Source organism: Sebastes fasciatus, chromosome 3, assembly GCF_043250625.1.
Source record: "Sebastes fasciatus isolate fSebFas1 chromosome 3, fSebFas1.pri, whole genome shotgun sequence".
Taxonomy (NCBI): Eukaryota; Metazoa; Chordata; class Actinopteri; order Perciformes; family Sebastidae; genus Sebastes; species Sebastes fasciatus.
Window position 1 is genome coordinate 9849587 of NC_133797.1, and position 25187 is coordinate 9874773.

A 25187-nucleotide genomic window follows, 5' to 3' on the forward strand; every position below is an offset into this window, starting at 1 on the left:
ATTAATGGCTTCCTTCATGCATACCAAAGTCTATGTGTTGCCGTGTTTTTAGCACAGAATGATGCAAGTTCATATAGATAAATGCCAGATAAACTATAAAATCATTCACGTACCGATCGTGGCTGTTGCGCCTGGAAAGGCAGGAACTGTCCGGGTGTGGGGAGGTGGGGCGGGTGGTGAGAGAGGTGGGGTGGATGAGGAAGCAGGAACTGAGGGTCGCTGGACAGCAGCGAGGGAAAGGCATAGGGCACCGGCAAATGTTGCATCGAACAAGCCTGTAGCATCTGGAAAGAGTGGTGAATAAGAAGAGAAAGAGAAGAAAAAGAGAAAAGTTTCAAATGCATGTTTTTTAACAGTTGTGATTGTAATGTGGCAAGTGTTGCCACAAGGTGGCAGCCACGACCTGGAAGATTAACAAGTCCCTTTAAACATGGAAATGTTCTGCAGCTCTCTCATACTTTTTTCCCACTTTGCTTTTTCTTTGGTTGAGCCATAAGAGAGACTGTACAGCACAAAGTGTGCTTGCTTATTAACAAACAAACCCACACACTCCTACAAAACTGCACACTGCTGTGTTCTTCTCACCGGGTGGTAGTGTTGTCCAGTGCTGAAGACCACACTGCAGGCGGGGAGTTGTTGTTGGGAGGAACAGGTAGGGGGAAGGTGCTGGCCGCTACACAGAGGTGCTGCGAGACTATGCGGAGGGACCGGGGTTACTGTGTAGGAGACCGGTACACTGGCCTGCTGCAGCTGGGGAGAAAACACACAGTTAATATGCAGTGTGTGTCACACATACACACACACACACACACACACACACACAAACACACACACCCATGCGATGTCTCCTAGCGATCTCATATTGAAAGTATTCGCAGACTAACCTGTTCATGTAAGTCCATCACCATGGCTCCTTGCTGCTGTTGCGTAGCGTGATGCTGTTGCTGATGATGATGGTGAAGGTGATGATGGTGGGCAGCCGGGTGCAGTAGTCGTGGCGACAAGGTAGGAGGGTGGAAAGCTCGGGGCTCTTCCAAAGCTGCCCCGCCGCCTCCGGCTGCGAGAGGCTGACCGTAGGCGCTGGGTGTGTGTGTTGGGTATGTCTGGTGTGTGGGAGGGTGGGGGTTGTGGTGGTAGTTTTCATCCTGGTGATCCGATGGCGACAGGCGAGGCGCGGGGCCTTGGGTGGAGGGGTAGTGATGGGGAGGGAGGTGACGGGTGGGCCTGGAGAGACGGCCGCGCTGACGCCTTGCTGGCGGGCTGGAAGTGGGAAGAGAGGGTCAGTTTTACATTTTGGAAGCTCAGTTAACTTAAGCTGAGCATACACTGTACGGATTTAGAATTGTTGAATAACTCCTACTCCCGCTGTACAAGTAAATCATTTGCGATGTAAAGCCAAATCTCACAAATTATGCGCTCACACTGTACCCGTAAAATAATAAAAAATAATAAAACAGGGCCCGTCGGTCGCTGCGGGCCGTTCTGGCTGTTGACAGTTGTCAATAAAGATTTGTTTGAAAGCTCTGAGGCAGGTAACGTTTGTTTGCTATTAGAGGTATGTACGGGTCACAATGCTTACAAGGCAGAAACTTGCTGCCTTCGTGATCTGTGCCATCCTGCCTGCTGAAACGTCTAAAAAAAAAAAAGGGGGGGCGCCGGCGTATATGGACTTGCAGGTGGCTAGAAAGACGTGTGTGGCAGCTAGTATGGCTTGTCCATTTTGCAGAGAGAATTGTAGGGAAGCTAGCTACATTTCACTATATCTATTGTAGCCCATATTGTTATCTTGATAGCTACACTCTGATTACTGTAAAAAGAATAGAAATTGACTGATGTTGGGGGATTTGGCTCGTTGCTCTGCTTCAACTGTGCCAGAACCTGTGGCCGACCAAAATTTCTGACCTGTCAGAAATTCATCTGACTGTTCAACGGCCGGTCTGGAAGATTTAATCTGTCCACCTGTACACCGCACGGCAAACAACGCCTAACGAAACGGAAATTCAGTCCGACTCTAAAATGAGTCGTGCGGCTCAAGATTCGGGCCAGAAACGGGCTAAAATTGCACAGTGTATGCACCGCTTTACAGAGGAACTAAGTCGCAGGTTGCAGTTGCAGGAAATTGACTTACCTGCGTCTGTGCCGAGCTGGGGTGAGGCATCTCTCCTGGTGGTAGTGCGTGTGGGGGTGAGGCGGTCTCCGACTTGGGGGTCCTGACTCCCAGGGGCGGATTGGGGGAGATGGGGTGGATGGCGGAGGGGCGGATGAGGTTAGCTGTTCCAAGACGGTATGACTGGACAGCCTCTGGCGCTTTGGACTGGGGCTTTCCTCACTCTACAGGGGCAGCGGTGGAAAATGGAGGAGGGGAAAAAAGGGGAAAGAGAAGGAGAGTGTGAGAGAGGATGAGTGTTGTGGTTAGTGACCCATAGCACTCGTATCAAATCAATTTCACCATGCTAAGCAGTCCTACAATCCATACTACTGCATAGACACTAAGTTCCTTTGTGACTCATGGCATTTCCTGTATGGTCCTCAGTATGTGTGTGTGTGGGCTTATATGCATTAGTGTGCATGTGTGAAAGAGAGCATATTACACCACCAGCGCTCCAAGGCCCTGAGGGTACAAAGTCACTTCCTCTTGGCGCGAGGAAATGCAAACGCAAGACAAGCACTCACAGGCCCATGTGCGAGTCATACGTACGCACCCTCAACTCGGAGAGCTCGACAAATACTTTCTTTTGAAAAAGCCAGTGATACACACAAAAGACGTGACATAGCAGAACATGCAGTCATCCAGATTTAGACTGACTAAGGAGTTATCATATATCCTCTGTTTCAATCCTATCAACTCATCTGTGAGTCACTTCACTTACAGTCAGGCAGTGACTCTCACACTTGGCACTTGGTGAGGCAAGAACACACACGCGTATGTGTCAGATCTTAGTCACCCTCCCAAACGCAGACCTTAGCTGTGCTCTGAAGGACACACCGCTTCTTTAAGAGACACCACACACACACACACATTTCTTCATAGTTACCATCACTTTTTCCCCCCCTCTACTCACTCGATCCCTGCTTCCACCGCCCCTCTTCGTGGGAGAGACATGTTGTTAAAGTGTGATAAAAATGACTCAGCGGCTGTGACTTTCAACACACACACACATAAGAGAGACACACACATACACAGCTCAGCAACCTTGAGAGCAGTGTGATAGCTAACAGGAAACAGCTGGAGAGCAGGCTGCAGAAACACACACACACACACACACACACACACAGTTATGGAAACGCCTGCAGACATGCGCAAATTCACATTCACACATGGGCAGCTGCCACTGTTTGAGTTCTACAGCCTATAAAGAACAATACCTTCTGAAGCTCTTTAGAAGGCAGACACTGCTGTTCTAACAAACCTGAACAAAATGTATTTTGTCTGCGGGGCCAGAAAACACACTGTACACTAATGGCTCTATCGCTCACGAGCACTGGATGTGACCCGAGCTTGCACCAGCTTATGGGAAACACAAACAATAACGATGACTTCGTTTAGTCTTGACCGGAGAGGACTACATGATAGGAGAGGGCTGGAGAGAAGGACGGACAATGGAAGAAAAAGAGAAGAAGAGATAGAACGAGTGAGTAAGGCAGATGAAAGAGAGCAGAAGCCTCAGGGCACACCAGACCCTAAATGATAAAACATATTTGGGTCGTAGCGAGGGGTTACACACCACAATTTCGAGTTTGTCCGTCTGTGTCTACTTGTGTTTTAATAAGCCGTGTTAATTACCATGCCTGAGCATTTGTGTCCAAGACGACTGGTGCATCAGAGAGCCTGTCCCAACCCTTTCAAAGCTATATCATGTCTATTCTAAACGCATCCTTACCTGCCCTTTCCATAATTCATAAAGCATTTCTCAGTACATAAAGTTCTCTCATTCTTTCTGGAATTAAAAGTCCTTTGACTGCCAGCTTTTGAATTGTGCGGTGGCAATAGAGGTGCTACAGGAATGAGTTCTAAAACCCGTGAAATGAGTTGGCATTTATTGGATGGGTTTTTAGTTAGATGCCTGAAATAAGGTTTGTGGTGAACACAAGCTGAAGAGATTTTAACATTTTGTTCTACGATAATACATCAGTGCATACCCCAGTCGTGAATTTTGAAGCCTTTAAAAAAACAGTTGCTAACAAATGGCTAAATGAGACTACTAAATGTCATCAGGCCCTCTTTACAGCCTCGTTGTGTATACTTGCGTTCATGTGACCGGGGTGTAGTTTGTTTATAGCCTAACATTAGCTTTTTTACTTCTGGCAATTGCATTCACACTTCAAAAATCATGAAAGTGGAGTTCATTTGTGGGAAAATCCCATTGGCTTTTTGTCGAGGGAACCCGGGGCGATGCCAACTTCCTGGTTGGCCTACAAAAATATGTCATCCCTGCATAACTCTATTAGGTCCCCTTACGTTTCAGAAGACCTTTACACATAAAGACACATTTAAATAATTCAACATATTCCTTTTGGGTAAATGAAACAAAAATGTGGTCAACTTCATTATGAAGTAAAGCTATGATCAAAAGTGACATGGACGACACACTGTATCTATGCCCATTTCTACAGAGGCTGGAGGGTACCAGCGATCCACCCCCCCACCTCCAAACCGCTCTGCTCTGCTCGACAACAACCCCCCTCTCTTCCCACCGACACCCCACAACCTCTGTACCAGCCTAGCCCCGACACCAACACCCTAGGGACATCTACTGTGCCCATTTTCATATCTAAGCCAGCCTCCTCCACCCCGAGCCTGACATCTCCCCTCCTCGACAACCTCCTCCCTTCCCCCCCTTTCCTTCCATCAGATAAGCTGAACCCCTCTTCCTCTCGCTCCCTCCCCCTTTTTCCTCCGTCTGTCTGTCCTGTCCGAGACCCCGGCCTAAAAATCTGAGGGGACAAGACAAGAAGTTCTTAGACAGGACACACACACACACACACACACACACAGACACAGACACAGACACAGACACAGAGAAAACACACACCCTCTGTCTTAACACATGCAGACTATTGCCCATTAGTATGAAAGTTTGATGGGCCTGTCTACCCACGTTAGTGGGAGGGGAGCGGTGTCAGACAAAGGAGTGTGTGTGTGTGTGTGTGTGTGTGTGTGTGTGTGTGTGTGTGTGTGTGTGTCCTCAAGCAATATGCCTCAACGTGGCCTTATGTTCTAATAGAGTGCTTGTTGTGAACATACACACACACACACACACACACACACACACACACACACACACACACACACACGTCTGGTCCAAACATGTTTCCACTAAAGCCAGAAAAATAGAGAAAAACAAAACATGCTGACTCTCAGAGGTTCAACACACACATAGACAGACGCACACGGTGACTCGCGGCGAGGCCCAGAAACATTGTGATCACACACATTCTGCAGCGTTCACAGTGTGGAGACCACACACACACCTACACACCCTCCTCCGTTCCTTCCACTGTGTCCACATTCAGCATGTGCACACACGCACACACACACACACGCACACACACACACACACACACCAGGCTGGGCAGATATCCTGAAGCACGAGTACAGACACACCCTACCACGTTCTAGTTCACTATGTCCACATTTGGGATGAGCGTGCATCCACTCACGCACGCACGCACACACACACAGTAACTGTGGCCAGCAGCTGTTGTGGCTTCGCTGTCAATGCTGAGAACCAAAATAAAGAGAGGCCCACAGAGTGCATGCAAATACTCACCTAAGAAACACAACTGAGCCCAGGTTTCTCTTTCCCAGCATCCGTGCCCCAGAAAATGTGAATGTGCACACTGAGCAAATACGGTCATTTGCTTTTACAGATTCATTAATATTTGCAGACATGCTTCCACTAACGCTCAAACACTTCTCCCTCCCCCACTTATTTTCTTTCCATCAACAAGATTTCAAAGCCCATTTTGTTTCCTCTGCCACTGTTCCTCCCTTCCTCCCCCCTCCCTCCCTCCTTCCCCTCCTTCCCCTCCTTCCCCTTCCCTCACTCCAACCAAGTCCCACAGCTGGAGGTGAAATCATTAGCAATACCCCCTCCCTGTTTTCGGCCTCCCCTCCCTCCCTTTCCTCTCTCCCCTCCGAGCTTTCTGCAACACCTTCCTCAGCATCCTGCCTCCCCTCTTCCCCTTCTTCGCCGGTTTTTGCTTCAGCTTCTTGCTTTTTAAAACGCAGGCCTTCACTTGTGACGATGACTATCATTAACTGAAGTACACTCGGGGTTTTGAATTATGCTTATATGAACTAGTATGTTTTTATAATACTGCCATCACTGACATGGCAACATTGCTGAAATTATCATTGTTAAAAATATGCAGTATTTATTTATTTATTTTGATTTTATTTTTCCCCTTATGAATTTAAGTTTATAGGTTCTAATAAAGAATAAGCAACACCCTAAATGGAAAAGAAAAACTATATGATTAGTGTAGACATTGTAGATGGGAGGGATGAATGGATGTATCATCCAGTAATCAGCTGATAGACGGTTTCCACAACGCATGGTCAGCTCCTACAATGTCATTTCACTCAAATGAAAGAAAAAGAAAAAACGAGTGGAGCAATGTGAGCACAACTGCCCATAAGGAACAACAACAAGCATACTTTACATGGGGGGCATACTTGCCATAGGCTTATGCAGCAGCGGGCTCTCTAAACTTGTATAATGTGTATAATAATGTATACCGTATAAACAACAGACTTCAGCATTTGTGAAACGTAAAGCAGAGTTGAGATTTGCAAACTGTGCTGTTTGAGTTTCTCAAGGAGGTACTGCTGTCAAAAACATTTGCACAACAAGCATGATTTAACAGCGTGAGAGAACGACATACTGAACAACATCAACTGTTCCTTGTAGGGCCGGGCAATATGACGATACATATCGACAAAATGATATAAAAATCTCTACCGTATACATTTTTCTATATCGTTTCTATCATGATATAGGCTAGGCTTATATTTATTTCTTTTTCACTTAAAACGTATGTTCATTTTGCACACACAAGTTCTTAAAATGAGAAAATACTCCGTGCTTTTCATTTGTCAAGTATGTAATTCACAGAGTACACAAAAATAGGCTTTACCATGTGGTTATTTCTATTTATTTATTGACTTACCAGAAAACACGCTATATTGTGATACACATCATTATCAAGATATGAAATTAACTATATCTTGATAAAAGATTTTGGCCGTATCGCTCAGCCCTAGTTTCTTGGAGCTAAAGCTTCAACCAAGATAACTCAAGTTCCACTGAAAAATACATAATTGTTAAGTTTTTCATTTAGTTACTTCAGCCCATATTCCCTTTCAATTGTTGGGTTTATTTTAAAAATAGATGAATGGGAATATGTTTCGTAAAAATAATAAATTTCCCTTTTACTTTATTACTGCAAAGATGTCCAAGAAAAAGTATTTGAAATGACAACATTTTAAATAGTTGAACATAATCTGTGGATCTGATTGTAACGTCTTTATAACTCAGTAGGAAGCAGAACTGACATGCAATGTTTCATACTGATGCATCTGTAGTAAACACATGTACTTCTGAAGTACTTTTTATTTGACAAAATGTTATTAAAAAATATATTTTTTGACCATGGACATTCCACATCACAGTAGCCCCTTTCAGATTGCCTGTTCTAGGCGGGACTTTTGCGGCGTTATTCCGACTAGCTGTTCTGTATAAAAGGTACGGAGGCGGAATGGGGGGACAGAGTTGTTCCTCATTGGCGCAGCATGAACGCAATCTTAAAAACACCCATATATTTAGAATGTTGTATCATGTAACACAAGTATGTTAAAGATGTGTGGCTTACCTTATCACTCTCCTCTCCATATGCATGATCTGGGTGGCAGTGGTAGGACCCGCCAGAGGCTCCTGCACAGAGAAGGGAAAAGCAGAATTTAACACAAGGTCACACAGTGAGACAACGTAGGCCTACGATCTGTAAAGCCTGGTGTTTATTATGCACACTTCACATTCATATAAAATGTTATTCTTGCTCAGGGATCCTACATAACTGTAACACATCTAATTTTCATATATTGATTCCTGTTGAAGAATTTGTTTTGGATGTTAAATACATCAAAATATCAAATATTTTCCAGAAATTCCAAAATACATTAAGGCATTCAGTGCTTGTGAAGCCTTGTAAATTCACTAATATTCCCCAAACGATGCTGAAATTGGAAATTGCAGAAAATATGGGATTTTCATACATTCACAACCACTGATATTATTGCCAACGATTAGTCAACAATGTAATGACATTCAATTCATTCAGGTCTTTTATGCGATTTCAATCCAACCAATGTGTATCTGGCATAAAAACACAGACCTTTTTCAGCTAAATCTATAATTTTATTTCTTTCTCTTTATTATTATTATAATTATTATAATTATTATTATTTTATTTTTATTCGTATTTTTATTTTATTTTCTTTTGTGTAACCAAGACCAACATGGGGTGGGAGGGGGGGTTCTTTTTCTATGTTTTTATTTCATGTCACGGACACTCAGTTATGTTCTGCATTTGATATGATGACCTTTGCCATGTCTGGGGGGGGAAAAACAATAAAAAAGATTTGGGGAAAAAAACAAAAAACAAAACACAGACCTTGAGTTGGTGTGAGCGGCCAAATCATAAAATCACTTTTCTACACTTTCCCATATTTACAGAGGAGTATCCTTACTCTCAACAAAGTCTTGTCCTGCTCCGTGTGAGTCTGAATGACTTTGACTTGCATGAGCTCCTGTAATAATGTGTATTATTGCAAAACAAAAATACAAAACATGTTGATAATACCTTTTGTTGAAACTGATCGCATCGTTATACCCAGGCGTTGTGGGTAAACTCCTGTTTATCTCCGTACAGTACTACGTTTAATCCCTTTGTTGTTATTATTCTCGTTCATCTTGGATTTTATACACAGCAGCAAGAAAACAATGACAACATGTTTGTGAGACGGGGTGCTGACCGTGTGTACGGCACAACAGTGACTGAAGCACATATGGTGTACTCTCAGATCAGAGGCAGTAGATGTAGGTCCACACACACACACACACACACACACACACACACACACACAAAATAAACACAGTAATCCTGGATTAGAGAAGCTTTCTGATGATACCGCCGCTTGCATCACGGCTAAGACTTTTACTCTTTTGTTTTTCCACAATCCTTTCATCTTTTTATTGTCTTTTCTATTCATTCTGGCTTTTGTTTTTCCCTTTGTCATGGGCATGTCTTTAGCTGGGGACGTCCTCACCACAGATGGTGGCAGTGGTATACACACACCAAGGGTAAGCACTCCCAAGGGCACTCCAGACAAGGCTACCTTTACGATACGAGAGCTAAAGTAGAAGGGAATAGATGCAAAAAAAAGCCTTTTAAAAAGAGCATTTTTTAACCTCTCTGCTGTTTGTTTGTGGGATTTTTTCCTGCTCACAGCCTCGCTCTTTGAAGAAAAGCTGTGATTGACAACAAAGAAGAGAAGGGGGGGAGAAAAAGAGAAAGAAGAGGCAGACAGAGTGAGGTTTTCACAACTGAATTCCTCAATCCTTAAAAAAAGCATTTCCTCTCCAATCCCTAGAGCAGGCAAAATAAATGGATTGAAAAGGTTGAGTTAAGTAAAGCTTACATTAGTGTAGTGAAAACCGGCTAAAAGGCTGTTTTCACCGAGATGATTTGGGACGGAGTGCTGGTGAAGCATTCATGGGACTTGCCGGCTGCGCAGCGCTCTTCTGTACGACACTCATTCACCGGCCACAATAGGCAAAAATCCAGCTCCCTCCCTCAATATGGTCTCACTTGCACATTGTCAGAGTCCGGTAAATTGAGTCAGAGACGAGTCATTCAGTAGGAGTCACTCCACAGAGCACAACACAGAAGCTACAGAACAGGTTTAAAATGTTTCGATGACATCATGTCCACTGGTGGATGAACAGACTGCACACAGCACGGTACACGCAGTTTAGTTTCTACACTTAGGGCCTCGAGGAAAGTTGAATGGCAGGAGCGCAGTGTGAATTTCAATGTGTGTGGACACGGTGATTTCTTCTCCTGCATCTAGGAAATTTGAGAAAATGCTAATATGGGCAATTTCATGAATATTATAAACTTTAAAATATGGTAATACTTTAAACACACACACCCAAACTCTCTCTCTCTCTCGTCAAGGTAGATATTGGAGAATTCTGCACACATATAAAAAGACACACTGTAGGCCGAGTCAATGTCAATGTTGCAAATGATGGTGGGAAATAGTGAAAATAATCATAGAAAAGAGGATGGTTGGGGGAGAGAATTCAATAAAACACTCATTTTAAATTTCAATTTGGAAGATTACCAAAAGGTAAACCGGCGAGAAAAAGCACATCCAAAACGGACATGTATTACATTAAACCATCATACTCCCTACAAACATGTTCGTTATGGACAGCTTTCATTTACAGTAACTATTTGAAGATGACTAACCTTCATTGTACCATTACTTTGGACTATTTATACTTTAAGAAAAACATGTTCACATCTAGTGAAATTAATGGGATTTGCAAAGTGAAATTGTATTACTTCCCAAAGCATGGTGGAGAAGAAGACGAGCCTAGAAGAAGGTGCAAAATGTAAAGTTGGAATGAGATGGTGTCCGTCATAGAAAGAGGTGTGATTGTGAGCAGGACATTTTTATGCTGTATTAACCAGACAATGTGAAATGTTTTAGTACCGAAAACAAGAGTATACTACTTTACAAGTCTCACAAAAATAGCACACCACCGTCTCGCCTTTGAAAGTTTAATCTGGCACTGAAGTGTCAAAGTGGTATAAAGGTGGAGCATGATACAAATATTAATTAAAAGGGCATGGCTATTATTTTTACACTTTTTTAGGTTTTTATATCATTCTGTAGCTTTACAGTGGTGTTCTTTATGTATTCAAATCCCAACATTGATATTTTGGTCAAAGTATATATGTTTAGTGTCAAAGTGCTATTTTCCCAAGCCCTTCTTATAAAATGTGCCCACGTGACCTGGCATAGGTTTCTGCATGATGACGCTGCTACAAGTACAGTATATACAGCCTTATAGTCAGTATATTAACGTTACATGCAGTAACTTAGATGGCGGTTGGCACGCTCCTTGTTCGGAGAAGCAGACAGGAGTACCGGCACGGAAGCTAAGCAATGTACTGCTGTGTGGACGCCAAGTTAGTTCAGATCCAAAACTCAAACAACAACACAAACAAACTAACCGATCGATGCAGCGGTAGACCAGCAACTCCTTTGTTCTTTGAGGTAAAATTACTGTTTTTGTGAATGGAGTCTGGTCTGGTCTAGAAGGCCGCTATATAACGGCTTCAGTCCTCCATCAGAAAGGGCTGTCTGATGGCGAGGTAAAGCGGCGAAAATATTCAAATTATTTGTACACTTAAACTGATATTGACTTTTTTTTTAGGTACAAATATACGTTTTTCTGCTGCTGCTGCTTCGACTGCTTTCTTGTCGTCAAACAGCTTTCTGACAGGGAACTGAAGTCGTTATAATGCGGACTTCAAGACCAGACCAGACTTTTTCACAAAACAGTAATTTTGCCTCACTGAACGCGGGAGTATACATACAACCCCACTTCAAAAAATACTAACTAACCCTGTCAGTTATTTCCAAATTTAGCACAGCTAACTTTTACTCAGCTAGAGCTAGCGTTCACATTATTCATAACCTTATTGATTCGCTTACCTACGTCACTGCTTTTAGTTATCGGCTGAGTGGGAACGCAGATGGACCCGCCCTTTAATATCAAAATGAGGTAATCAACAATCAATAAGCTTAAGTGACAGTGTTAAAAAATGAACCATGTTTGCAGACCTCATAAAACCATTCCTATTTTCACACCCAACCACACCCTCACAGTTGCTGCAGAAAATTGCCTTAGACTTTGGATGTTTGTCTCGGAAAGTTAAAAAAACTAAATTATGGACGTACAAGTCCATGATACCCGGTGTTCCGTCTAAAGCATGGAGCAGCCTGTGTAAGAAAAGAGGATGTCTTGGAAAGAGGGTGAAAGACAAGGCCGGCACAACAGTGACGGGAGGTGAGGATGAAGAGGGGGTGTGAAGGAGAGAAACGACCGGGGGAAGAGAATGTAGGGGACAAGAAGAAGGCAAAGTGGCGGTACAGAAGAAGAGGACAAAGATGGAAACACACATGAAAGGGTGAGAGCACTGAGGAGGAAAGGGAGATGGGAAAAGATAAAGAGTGGAGGGAAAAAACAGAAGGAAGACGACTGGAAGGGGAGAGGGAGAGAGAGAGAGAGAGAGGGAGAGAGGGAGAGAGGGAGAGAGAGAGAGAGAGAGAGAGAGCAGGGTGGGGGTTGTGGCTTCCCCTCTTGACTGCTATTGATTTTCTGTAAGCCTCAGAGTGCATCAGCTATTTCTATCCATTTCCTCCACCTCTCCCTCCCTTTCTCATCCCCCCTCCCCTCCTGCACTCAGCTCAGACACCCTCCTCGCACATCCTCCTCCTCCTCACACTCTCCATCACTTCATCACCATCCCTCCCTGCCACCGATCTATTTCCCTATCTGCCGGCCTATCTCTCTCTCCCATATATTCCTGCTGCCTTATCTCACAGCATCCACGTTTCCTTGCTTTCCCTATCGCACCATCTCTGCCCATGATCTCCATCGCCCTCTCTGTTGCAGTCTTTCTCTATTAAACTTCCCATCTCATGTCAAAACACGGGGGAAAGTGGGCGAATAGAAAGGGCGGTTGAATAGATAAGATGATGGATAAGTGACGGGCTTACTTAACAAATCACCAAATGAAACAGTAACAAATGGGAAAACGGACAGAAACTGCTTTCGACTGCTGATGAACTTGTAACGATTTACATACAGAAAGACAATTTCAGCCAGGCATATGTGTAACACACACATATAATGCACCTCTCGCATCACCCCGCCTCCTGAACACATGTCACAGCACACTTCACACCCTAGCGCAAAGCAGACTCGAGTAACAAGCTGGCACACAGGCTTAAAATAGGCGGGCATGTAACGTCTGCCCAGCCATTACCTGCCTAACACTGCTTCACACAGGCCTGATGGCAAAGCGTCTGTGCATGTGTGTGCGTATAGAAAATGGGACTGATTCTACCTCTCTCCCACTTCATTGTCCTCCTTAATCTATTTATTGTTCTCTCCTTCCTCATTATCTTTCTCATTATCTTCCTCTCTGTTCTGTTACTGCTGCAGTCCTTGAGGTTGCTCCTCCATCCCGCACTTCTTCTCAAGTCTGAAAACTGCTTATGCATCCCAGAGAGCATGCGCAGGTGTTTGCACTCGACATACTCGATCGTGAAGTTATTGTGTATTAGGCAGCAGTATTGCTTTGGCCAAAATGAGAATGCACTGGAAACATAGAGACACAGACGCAAAACCTGTTTTCAACCCTGGAAAGTACAGAAAATACAATAAATGACGAAGTAAATGCAATGCTGTTGCATATCCTTCCTTGACCAACCAATCACAGCTGGCTTGATTCACACAGCAGTGCAAGTACACATGATGTGCAGTTGAAATTTTGAAGGTGAGTATTTAGTTCACTAGTCTATGTGAGCTATGGCTACCCCAAAACCTTTTCTGTGCATCCCTTGACAAGGATCAAATCATATTGTTTTTTCTGAGGCTTGTTTTGATGTTGTGATTTAACCCTTCTACACACCCCAAACATACCTGAGCTTGGAATTTCATATTATGTGGGTAATAACAGCCTATATAACCTTAGAGACCGAGCGCAACGCGTCATAATCTGAAAACTAAGCCCACCGGTATGGAGGACGGAAGCTGCCAAAATCAAACATAAATGAAAAAATAAGTAAATGACTCGATAAATGAATAAATATGTCATTATATGTAGCAAAAATAGTATTAAAAATAGATGTAGCCATTAATTAATTGATAAAATGTGACTTAAGTTGATATTTCTTTTAATTTGCTTCTTTATTTATTTATCTTTGTATCAATTACCTTATTTATTTACTTTTCTGTTTAATTTTTATCTATTTATGTATGTAATTTTATTAATTTTTAAATTAATTAATGAATTCATGTATTTATTTTGCATTTATTTTTAAATGCATGTACTGTATTTAAGCATTTATTTATTTATTCATGATTATCCCTTTTGCATTTCACCCCTTATTTATTCCTCCAAACTTATTTATTTCTCTAGCAAGCTACTGTAGTTAGCTAAAGCACTTGCAAACATAATACTGCCAAGATTTATCCACAGTCCACTGTAACACAAGTTGCCTACTGTCAAAATGCTTTAGCTTAACTTACAGAAATATAGTTAGCCTAAAACTGACATTTGGACAAAATGCTTGCTGCACACGTCGGAATTATGAGTGTCTGGATCTCACAGTTTTCCCATTCTTCCTGCTGATGCTTCACTTTTGCCTTCTTAAAGGCTCAGTTTTCCTGTTCGGCGGCTTATAAAAATGTTGTTCTGGGTTCTTTACCCTGTTGGTAGAGCATCCCACCACGCAGCAGCTTTTAGGCACCGGTCTGTTGTTTACTAGCAGACGAAAGTGACAAGGAGGCAACTTCACACAATACAAAGTCAACAGAAGGTGATGAATTGTTTTCCCCTCCGGTGTGTGCGGGAATTAAAGGGGAACACCACCTAAATGAGTGAATTCCAATATGCTATTTCCAAGGCCTAGGAAAGTTCAGTTAATATTTGTGAACATGAGCTGCTCTCTCTCAAAGCCAGAAACCAGGGAAGTAAGTCTCAGACTTGTGATGTCATCAAGTATAAAGTCTGGAGCTGCTCCATAGACAATGAATGTGAGACTGATTTTATGGACCCACAGAATGCTTGTTTTCTTTTTTATACCCAAATTACCTTTATTATATTGTAGTGTTCTCAGTTGAGAAACAGAAAATGTTCCCATAAATTCAGAACATTCCCCTGGGTGCTCTCAGTGTCATCTATAACATCTCTCCCAATTCATTGTCTATGGGGCAGCTCCACACTTTATACCCTATGACATCACAAATTTGAGTTTTAGCCCTCTAGTTTTTGGATTTGGGAGAGAGTTGTTCATGTTTACTAATAATTTTTGGATTGTCTTAGACCATAGGAATAACATGTATGAATTTGGAAAATAGCCGAAATTCCCCTTTAATTGCGCTCTGTCTCTATGACCATGTCTTTCAAAATAAGAGTCACTACTATCAGAGTCCCCTTCCATTCAAAACATATATTTGGCTTATTGTTACTTCACTTGGATGATTGACCTTTACTGTACAAAATGGTGCAAGCATGTCTACACTATAGACGATCATTTTCACATTCATTTGCTGGAGGGTAAAGCTTCTCTGTGCTCACCTTAGATCTGAGGTTGAGACGTGTATGTACAAGGATGATTTTTTGACATCACAACCAGTATTAGATCAAGTGTGCAGCATACTCAAGTGTGATGTGGGAAACAGACTTTTACTGCTCTGAGAATGGACTTTCAGGGGATCTTTAATATATTCCTCTTATTTTGCGACTCCTAAAATGAACCTATTACATCTTTTCATCTTGTTGTTACATGTTTTGGTCACAAAACTGAGAGTTGCTAATCCTAACACTGGCTTACAATGTAGGCGCACAAAACAGTGATGCATCAAAAAATTAATCCTTTGCAAATGTTTTAGTTTAGAAAATAACTTTTTAAAGTAGCTTCTAGCAGGTTATCCAGACCCTCGGTGCTCGATACAAACTAGCTGCTCAAGGACAATACCTTTCTGACTGCATTGTGATTCCCACACAGTTTCGCTGCCAATAACAGCTCCATAGTGTATCGTCTACTTCGATTAGAGTATTACTACAGGTTGATATTTCAGTGAAATTAATTCTCTACTTTACACATTGCAATCTACCTTTGCACTTCACTTCTTCTTAATGCAGGAAACGAAAAACATTTGTACGGTGACGTCATTCTGTTTGTATGAAGGATACGTTTCTGACACTCCTGTTCCTGTTCCCAGCCCACCCAGGCAGCAGCTAAACAAGGCGTGTGCACATACGCACACACGCTCTCAGTAAAGGTACATGAACATACAGTTTCACAATCCTTCTGTCCTCCCTCCCCTCCATATTCCCCAATGAAAGACAGAAGCCAGCTGAGAGGGAGCGTTAGAGGAGAGAAAGTAATGGACAGGAGGGCAGAGACGGATGACAGTCTTAATTCTCTTCTTCTCTCGTAAATCTCAACACTATCACCACAAACTGAGCTATCAACTCGTTTAAACTGCATTCTGAGGAGCTGAATGGCGATAACTTGTAAGAAATGTACCGGTTCTGTGTCTTTGGGGCAACCAATGCACGATTTATAGCCCCAGTATCAATGAGCATACACCTATGAAAACCGGAAATGTTTGAGTTGAAATTCAAATATCATTTAGTCTGCATTTGAGATCATTCTCACCTTAATAATACCATAACAAAGATGCTCAAACACAGTGGCTTTTGTACAACAGGTACATATGTGGACTGTGTGAAAAGGTTTGTCCAAATCAATGAATCTAAAAACAACAAAAGACTGATATTGTCAGTATGTCAGTAACAGTCCTTGATTTGCCAAAATACAACAAAAAAAGCATGTTGTTTTTTACAGTTATAAGTCTACGAAGCGAGCAAAACAAACGTATTTACTATCTCAATCAACATCTACACAGACTTGCAGTGGGGTATTGAGTCCATGCACATGAGCAGTGCCAACTCACTTTGCATAACCGTTACAACAGAGACAGAAAGAGGACAACAAGAGGTGGAAATAGGGAAGGACACAGACGGGGGGTTATGTTGAAATGATGAGAAAAATCTGCAGAAGCGAACAAACTGTTGAGACACAGAATTGTTACAATAGTAACTGGAGGTTAAAGTGCAAGAAATGGTAGAATAGTTGTTAGAGTCTGTGGCTGGTGAGAACTGAATCGTCTTTAAGTTGGATTTAAACTTGTTGAAAGGAATTCACGTTGCGGCAGTCCCGCCATAGATAACTACAGCATAGGTTTTGACATAATAATATGAAATTTACAGTCCAGTTAGTGAGAGACTGTGAGAGAGAGAGCTACAAAACAACACATATCTAGCTGCCAAAAGACATCGGAACTACATCCAGTGGACATTTAAACCATGGATTTGCACCCACAACCAAGCCACATCCTCTGGACAATCCCACTTATATCAACAGGGACAGGAGGCTAAGGCTAAATCAACACTAACACGCCGATCTCCATCCCGACAAGCATTTTAGGGCCGTTTCAGAATTAATTAACTAAAACGGGGTCAGCAGCGTTTTTAAACGTCTCCGTTTTAGGGGCTCAAAAATGCCGGAATATTGTGGACACTAGGCATAAACGTAGCAAAACTTATGCGTTTTAAAATGAAAACATACTAGTGTGGATGTAGCCTAACAAGCAAACAGCAGGAGTAAACAACCTCCCCCCTCCCTCCCTTCTCCTTAACCATCTCAACATTCAATTATGTATGCTTTTCTCACACATGCTTTTACCTACACTCACAAACTTACAGCCTCTATAGTTTTGGATCCAACCCCACCCTCTACCGTGCCCCCATGTGCTCCAGGCCAATCATTTTCATCTTTCCAGTCACAGTATCCATGCCTCCTCCCAAGTTGCACTTAACTGCGGTCCGTGAAGCATGCTTCCTCTCTGCGCTTGGCTTACAATAATACTTGTGACGTCCTGGGTCTTCTCAACAGTCAGCCCTTTTCCATGAAACTCGTTCACATCCTCCTTTTTCTGTGACTCCTGTGCTTCAGTCTTATCATCCCTCCCTTTCCTTCCCTCATCCTCTCTCTGCACCTGACCTTCCCAAATGTCATGCACTGCACTTCCTCCCAACATCAGCTCCAATAACTGCCTAACCCAACCTGCAACTTCTTTTAATTCTCCTCTTCCCCCTCTCTTTTCCAGTTCAGTTTTTGCACTGACTAGCCTCTCCCTATATTGACCGTCTCTCTCCCACTCCCTCTTAGAAGTACATCTTTTTCTTTCAAACCAGATCAGACCCTATCCATTGGGTGTAAAGCCAATTTGAGGTCACTGTCCTCTACCCCCAGGATCTTCTCTTGCTGACCAAAGTGACTGCTCTCTTGTTTATTTGGAGTGACGGAGTAGCAGGGAACCCCTGCTACTTGGTCGATCCAAGTGAAAGAGTTTCTCTTCAAACCGGAGGGGGTTGCCTGGGCGACAAGACAAAGGAAAGTTAAAAAAAAAAAAGCGAGAGAGTGCATGTTTCCACTCCTGTTCCAGACAGAAGGATGGAGAGGAGTGGAGTGGAGTGGAGGGGTAAAGGTAGAGTGGCAGGAGTGTCTGCCCCTCTGCTGCTTTGGGCAATCCATTAAAACGATCCCTCCATTAGACAAATGGGAGGGAGGAGGCCAGAGAAAATGGACCGGAGGGGTACAGAAAGGGTTGACTGATCCAAAAGGGAGGGGAGAAAGGAAAGTGGCTAAGAGAGGACAGGCTGTGACAGGGGTGGGTAAGAATCAGGATAAGATATCAGCTGCTACAGAGGATGTTTTTATCCACTTGGACCAATTTGGCAGCACCTTTAAGCATTTGGTGGGAACTTAAGCTTAAGTACTACATTTTCTGTGCTTCTCTTTTGCACCTTGAGTCTAAATTTTGCAGATGTGAGCTCGCGGGAGTCTTTTTTTACCTCGTTAGACATGTTAACTTCCTAAAATGTTAAGTTGTGTGAAAGGTACATGAGGAAGAATGTCAAAAAAAGACGATAAAAAAATGTGAGCACTACAAACTGTATAAAACAAGCATGAAAGAACAAGGCACAAAGGGTGCAGAAGATTTAGAATGGACTACCAGAGAGAGTGGGAGGGATTGAAGAGTACAGGATATCATTAGCTTTCATGCCCGACGCAGGTGACTAGCACAGGAAGAATGGACTAAGTATCTCTCCTCCTCTCTCACTCTCTCCTCTCCCACCAAGCAGGACCCATTCTGGAGATGGAAAGAGGGTCTAATAAAAGGTGTGTAGTGTCGGTCCGGCTAGCCAGCTGCTTCACTTGTGTAAGCGAATATTCAACTATAAATTAGCCCCGAGGCTTAGCACTCAAAATAAAACAAATCCTGTCTGTTTTTTTATTTCAAAATAAAGCAACTGCTTTACTTTTGAAGTGCTTCACAGCCACTAAATGAAGCATAACCCTTTTACCACTTTCGCTACCATGAGACTTTATTATTTGTGCTACTTACACAGAGCACCAATTAGGGATGCACCGGCCGATTCTGATTCAAATAGCTGGATCGGATATCTGTGACAATGGGGCTGATCCATTCAATTCAATTCTATGTTTATATACTACATACATTATATACTGTAATTTTAATTCCTGTTTAAGTTTTGACTAATTTGTTGCTGCATTAAAAAGGTTTACACATAAAAAATGTTTTTTACCAAGCTGCTAGTGTATGATTTATTAATTTAATAACAAAGAACAATTAAATACATTTATATCTATATATTTATTTGTTATATTTTGTTTTACAAAGTTAGGAAAGCGATGTTTAAGTCAGGCACAATGTTGCCTTACACATAAAAGAATGATCCCAGTCACTTCCACACAGTGAGGCATACAGCTTATGAATAAACACGGGTATCGGATCGGTACCCAAAGCCCAGGTATCGCCATCATGACTGAAAAAGTCGGATCGGTGCATCCCTAAATGTATACACACACACACACACACACACACACACTTATATTCTTTCCATGTTACTGTTCTTTTGTGTGCTGTGCGTTTCAGGTCTAATTGAAATTAATCCAGATAATGAGTGAGTGCCTATAGAATATCCTCCCCCTCTAGATCGAAGTCCATTTGGATAGAAATACAATACAGTCATTCTATCCATTGATTTGTGCTATCCTACATGTCATAGCCAAGCTACTATGACAAAGTGCGGGTCGTAGGTCACAGCAGACCGATAAACTCTGCCGATGACTAGTTCACCGTCTGTGGTCTGTCTTTTTAGTCATTTTTTCTAATCCTAAATCTCAGTTCTTCCTGGTCTCTCCACAAACATACAAAACAATAAACTTGATTTCCTTCAAGCCTATACAAAGCTAGAAATATAACTCACAAATTGCTAGACACCCTATAGGCTGGCAGTCCAGGAGGGGCCTTTGTTTGTTTATGTATGTTCAGCTGTTTTTTCTTACTCTCACTCTCCCAGACAGGTAATTCCAGTCCCAACACACAGTTGCTCAGTCTCTCGTGTACACACACGCAGGCACGTTTTGTGTCAGTAAAGATACAGACATAAGAAGCAGTAACAGTGGAATTCAGACTGGTAGAATATGTTCATTACATTACATTCATTTCACTGTGTAGTTGAATTGTGTGCCCAAAAGAAAAACAAACACCCGTAGTGACTAAGCTACATCGTGAGTTGCTCAATGAGAGGAATGACTGGGTTCTTAGTCTGCGCATGTTAAGTTATCCCAACATGCAAAATCAGTATGAGTAGTCCGTCTGCTCAGGACAGAGCAAAACATTCACTGGGAGGATAAGCAACTATAAGAAAGTCCTCTTAAACCCCTCTTTTAAATTTAGCCCTTACATTTTGATAGTCAATAATTCAAATTTATGCTACAAAAACTGTCTCATGATTTGCAGATAGGGAGATGCTTTTCAATTTGTTTCATTAAGAAGTTAAAAAAATATTCCCCGAAGCCCCGCAGGAGACAACTATACCGACCACGCATTTTCCTAACCTGAGAGGCCTGTTAGCTGTGCTGAAATAAAAGCTTTCCCATAGCCCTGCTGAATGTGAAACTCTAGCTGTGCTGTTTCTATGTTGTGTGGTTCACTGCACTGCACTCGCTGTGAGTGCCCTCACATGTATTCTACACCCAGCGCCAGTCCATGCACACTCTCGCTAAGTTTTGCTTGGCAGTGAAGCACAGATATCAAAGTATGACTTACCCAGATAGTTACTAGTGGAGAACCCCCTATCTGAAACAGAATATTCCCATCCAGCTCTATGGCAACGGTGTGTCTGTTCAGCCCAGTCGCACAGCAGTTTGTGAGATGGTTACAAAATTGAATGTATTGATTTGTGTACATAGACAAATTTAATTTTTTTTTCGTGATGGTCAGTATGAAATCAATTCAACAAAAAGAGACCTCTGTGTGTGTGTCCCCTGTGAAACCAGAAGTCAAAGTTGATTTATTTGTCACTTAACTTCCGAAATTAAGTTACAGCACTTCCGGAGTTATTTGAACCCAAACCACGATCTTTTCCTAAACCTAACTAAGTAGTTTTGCTGCCTAAGCCGAACCAAGTTAATCTATTCCTAAACCTAACTAAGTGGTTTTATTTTGAAAAGACTGGAGTGGTAACTGACACGTGCGTCACGTGTTGCTGGACATTCATAGGAAAAAGCACAAAAATATGTTGTTGAAAGTTGTGGTGAGCATTGCGGGCGAAAAAAAGGGAAATTCGTGTCTACGTAAACGAATCAAATAGATACATTTCGTGACTACGTCACAAACTGCCATGAGACTGGGTTGGTCTGTTAAAATAGAGACCATGGCCATCCTCTTTCATATAACATGACACATCCTACTTTATCATGTAGCTGATTCTCTTGTCCAAAGTACTACATCAGGTGAAGATTTACAGTACTGTAAATCTGATTTTTAGTATGTGAATGTGAAAACAAACCTGCATCTTTTAAGAGCTATACAAAAATCATACATAAAATGAACACAAGTGTCACTACAGTATATATGAGGAGTGCCCGTTTTCATGATTATCCAGCCATAATTTTGTACCTATGCCTAGTTTAGACAAAGATTGGCCTATTCACACTGTACGCCCTGTTACCTAGCTACATCAATATTTGTGTAGTTGACTAAAAAGGTAGACATGTCACAGTGTCTTAAGAAACACAGTCTGGGTAACTAACTACGCACAGCAGTTCAATCCGCTTGAGGCTCCCCCAGCCCACACCACAGGCTGCTGTTGTTCATTTACCTACTGTATGTGCACCACATCCACACTGCAGCTCTGTGGCAAAGCACATAAAACACCCCGTCTAATTAGAATACAACAAATGTGTTCACACATGCACAGACACTTTTGTCATGCCAAACCCAGGACAGCCCCCCTCCTCCTTCTCTCAATTTGCCTTAAAAACCTCGACTTCTGTCGCGTCAACTTGGTGCTTATGTATAAAGATAAAAGTGGAATAAAACGTTGCGATTCATCTATAGCTCTGTTGTGTCGAGGGTACATTATACCCACATACACAGTGACAATGACAAAGTGGGGACATTATTTACCTGCCGCCGGGATGCGGTGCGCTCCGGGAACCGAAGGCAGCCTCTGAATGCCGGGAGAGGCGTTACTTCCTGGGGCTCGCTGCTGCTGGCTCTCCGGGTGGCTGCTGTGAGCTCCAAGTGGTGCGCAACCGGCACCGAGCTGCTGTGGATGTAGTTGCTGCTGCTGCTGCTGCTGCTGCTGCTGCTGCTGGTGGTGCTGGTGGTGCTGATGGTGCTGATGCTGGTGGTGGAGCTGGTGGTGGTGGTGATGGTTAGATCCCATGACTCCTCCGCTGCTGGTAATCCCATTGCCGTTCCCACCACCGTACTGTTGGTAATATCCAGACCGAGAACGCGATCGAGTCCTTGGGGGCTCCATGGCCATTTGGTGGTGGAGGAGGTGGTGGTGGTGGTGTGGGTGGTGGAGTGGATGGAAGAGAAAAGAGGAGGACGCGGCTGGAGACTGCGGCGGAGAGCCGGTAGTGGATCCGGGCTGTAGAAAGCCCCTAGCGCCGCTCTGGCTCTGGTAACTATAGCCCCCGAGTCCTCCTGGTCCTCCTAGTCCTCTGGCCCCCTCCGCGGCCCCGTACTCTGTTCGCTCCGCCGACTCCGCCGCCGCCCCCGCTGCTGCTGCCTCGTCGAATAAATCAGCCCCTTTAGGGACCGGCTCCGGGGTGGAGGGCAGCCGGGGGCAGACTCTGGGCTCCTGGGTTGTTGGCTGTCCAGTGGCTGCGATTGGCATTTCCTTTCGGGGGATTTCCTCCTCTGTTTCTCTGTTTCTTTTCTGCGTTTTTTCCCTTCTCGTTTCCTCTCACAGAAGAAGCGTTTTAGTCACTGTTTAGAAACACAAAGCTGGAGAGTTAAACAGTTAAACGGTTGATACTGTTCACACAAACACTTCATATTAACCGCCACTGCTTTATGTATTTAGACAACCATGTGTGTGTCTAACTACTTCCCTCAAGTTTCCCCCAAACTGGTTCAACAACGTCGTCTCATCGACATATATCACGGTCATTCCGGTGTCTTTAACTAAACACAACTAGTGGCCCAAGTGTCGGTAATTTAACCCCACAAATATGCAGCTAACTGAGCTTCCCTCAAGTTACTAACGCTACTAAACTGGTTCGACAACTAACGTCTAACTACGTCGTCTCGTCGACATATATCACGGTCATTCTCGTGTCTTTAACTAAACACAACTGTGGTAATTTAACTACAAAAATATAAAGCTACTTCCACAATATAGTATCGTCAAATATCACAATTCACCAGCGACGTTTTAGTTCACAACAAACCGCCGAGCAGCAGCCGCGGTAGTCCGGCACGGCCATGGCTCCGCTAGCTCACAGGAGGCTAACACTGTGAGCTAACGTTAGTGCGCATAGCAGACATACTGTGGTAAAAACACATTATTACACTTATTAAGAACCGCACAACAACCGGGTTATCATACCTGCTAGCTTTATCACAGCCGTGTTAATGATATAACTGAGTTTAAGGCGACTTTGTCCACTTTAAACAAGCATTTAAAGTTATTTCAGCCAGTCTGCGTAACGTCGTTGACTAGCAACCCCTCCTCCACCACCAGCAGCGACCAACACAGAGAATAAAAGCCCGTAGCTAGCACACCCACGTCCTCCAATCCCTTTAAATAAGCTTGGTTAATAGTCCACAAAACAATAAGGCTTTCAAATACAACTTATTCGAGGTGATTTCATTGAGTTAGAGTGATGTTTTCCTCAAGTGGAAACAGCAAAGCGCACAGAGAGAGATCAAAAAGTGCTCAATCTTAAGATTACAAAGAAAAGGACCAGGGCTCAGATTAACACGATCTAAAGCCTGTGAGTCCACCGCTGAAACCCGGTCTAATCACCCTGCTTTTGAGTAGTTTAACTTACCTTCAGTGTGCTCTCCTCGACTGCTCTCCTGCCTCGGATCTGTGGGTAATATGGAGAGCCCAGCGTGTGTGTGAGTGAGTGTGTGCGCTCAGTGTTCGCCTGGTGTCAGCGTGAAATGTGACAGACCGTCAAGTCGGATTTCACCAGACGCGCCCAGTCGATACCAGAAAACAAGAACGCGTTTGTAGTTGCTTTGAGATTTATACGCCCTCTCCCACATGTTCACCGGGAACAAAAGAGCTTATATAGGAACTATATCTAAAAAGTGTTAAATAAGGGTTTGTTTTCACTCACTTTTACTTTAGAACCATGAGTTTAACCGGTGATATGATATTGGTTGAGGATCGGTAATCGATTATGTCTCCTGGTAAATCAGAAGCTGCGGATAGCAGAGAGAGGCAGGCTAAAAGGGGCTTTAAATTATTTATTTACAAATACCAAAGCCATACACATTGCAGCTGTTTTCTTCTGGAGCCCTGAAAGTTCGCTTTAAAAATAAGTATTCTGCTGTGTTTGCAAAAGTTGAGTACAATTTTACAGTTGGCAAAAAAAAAAAAAGATAGATAAACAAGAAAGAAAATAAAGACTGACAAAAAAGAGTTTTATGTGGCCCACGTCTGAAATAAATTTAATTTTCACCATAATAGCTAAATCAGTCTGCTTGTGTGACCTTCTGCTTGCGTGCTTGTGAGCCAAATTTCTCATGGTTAGAACAAGTTTGTGCATGTGTCCTCATCCCCACACTCATCAGTTGAGCTCCTTATGTTCTTACAATAGTAGAACAGATATGTTGGAAAATATGGCAATTTCTCATGTTTTCTAGGAATGAGTGAGGCTAAAGAGAGCACCTTTTTATGTGGAG

The 25187-nt window shown here is 43.0% G+C and overlaps 1 protein-coding gene across 2 annotated transcripts in view; it reads right to left on the bottom strand.

Moving 5' to 3' along the window:
* Positions 1 to 24468, bottom strand: part of rnf38 (ring finger protein 38) — a 30108-nt gene extending 5640 nt beyond the window's left edge. Inside the window, exons 1-7 of one of the 2 annotated variants that reach the window (XM_074628805.1) lie at positions 24326 to 24468; positions 22446 to 23258; positions 7876 to 7937; positions 2129 to 2331; positions 885 to 1260; positions 586 to 750; positions 114 to 284 (exon numbers count right to left, since the gene is read on the bottom strand). In XM_074628805.1, the coding sequence (XP_074484906.1) occupies positions 114 to 284; positions 586 to 750; positions 885 to 1260; positions 2129 to 2331; positions 7876 to 7937; positions 22446 to 23166 (1698 nt within the window). In that variant the 5' untranslated portion in view covers positions 23167 to 23258; positions 24326 to 24468. Of the gene's footprint in view, positions 1 to 113; positions 285 to 585; positions 751 to 884; positions 1261 to 2128; positions 2332 to 7875; positions 7938 to 22445; positions 23259 to 23880; positions 24017 to 24325 lie in introns of those variants that run through there. The other variant, XM_074628806.1, reaches the window with a different exon arrangement.
* Between the last annotated feature and the right edge of the window lie 719 nt (positions 24469 to 25187).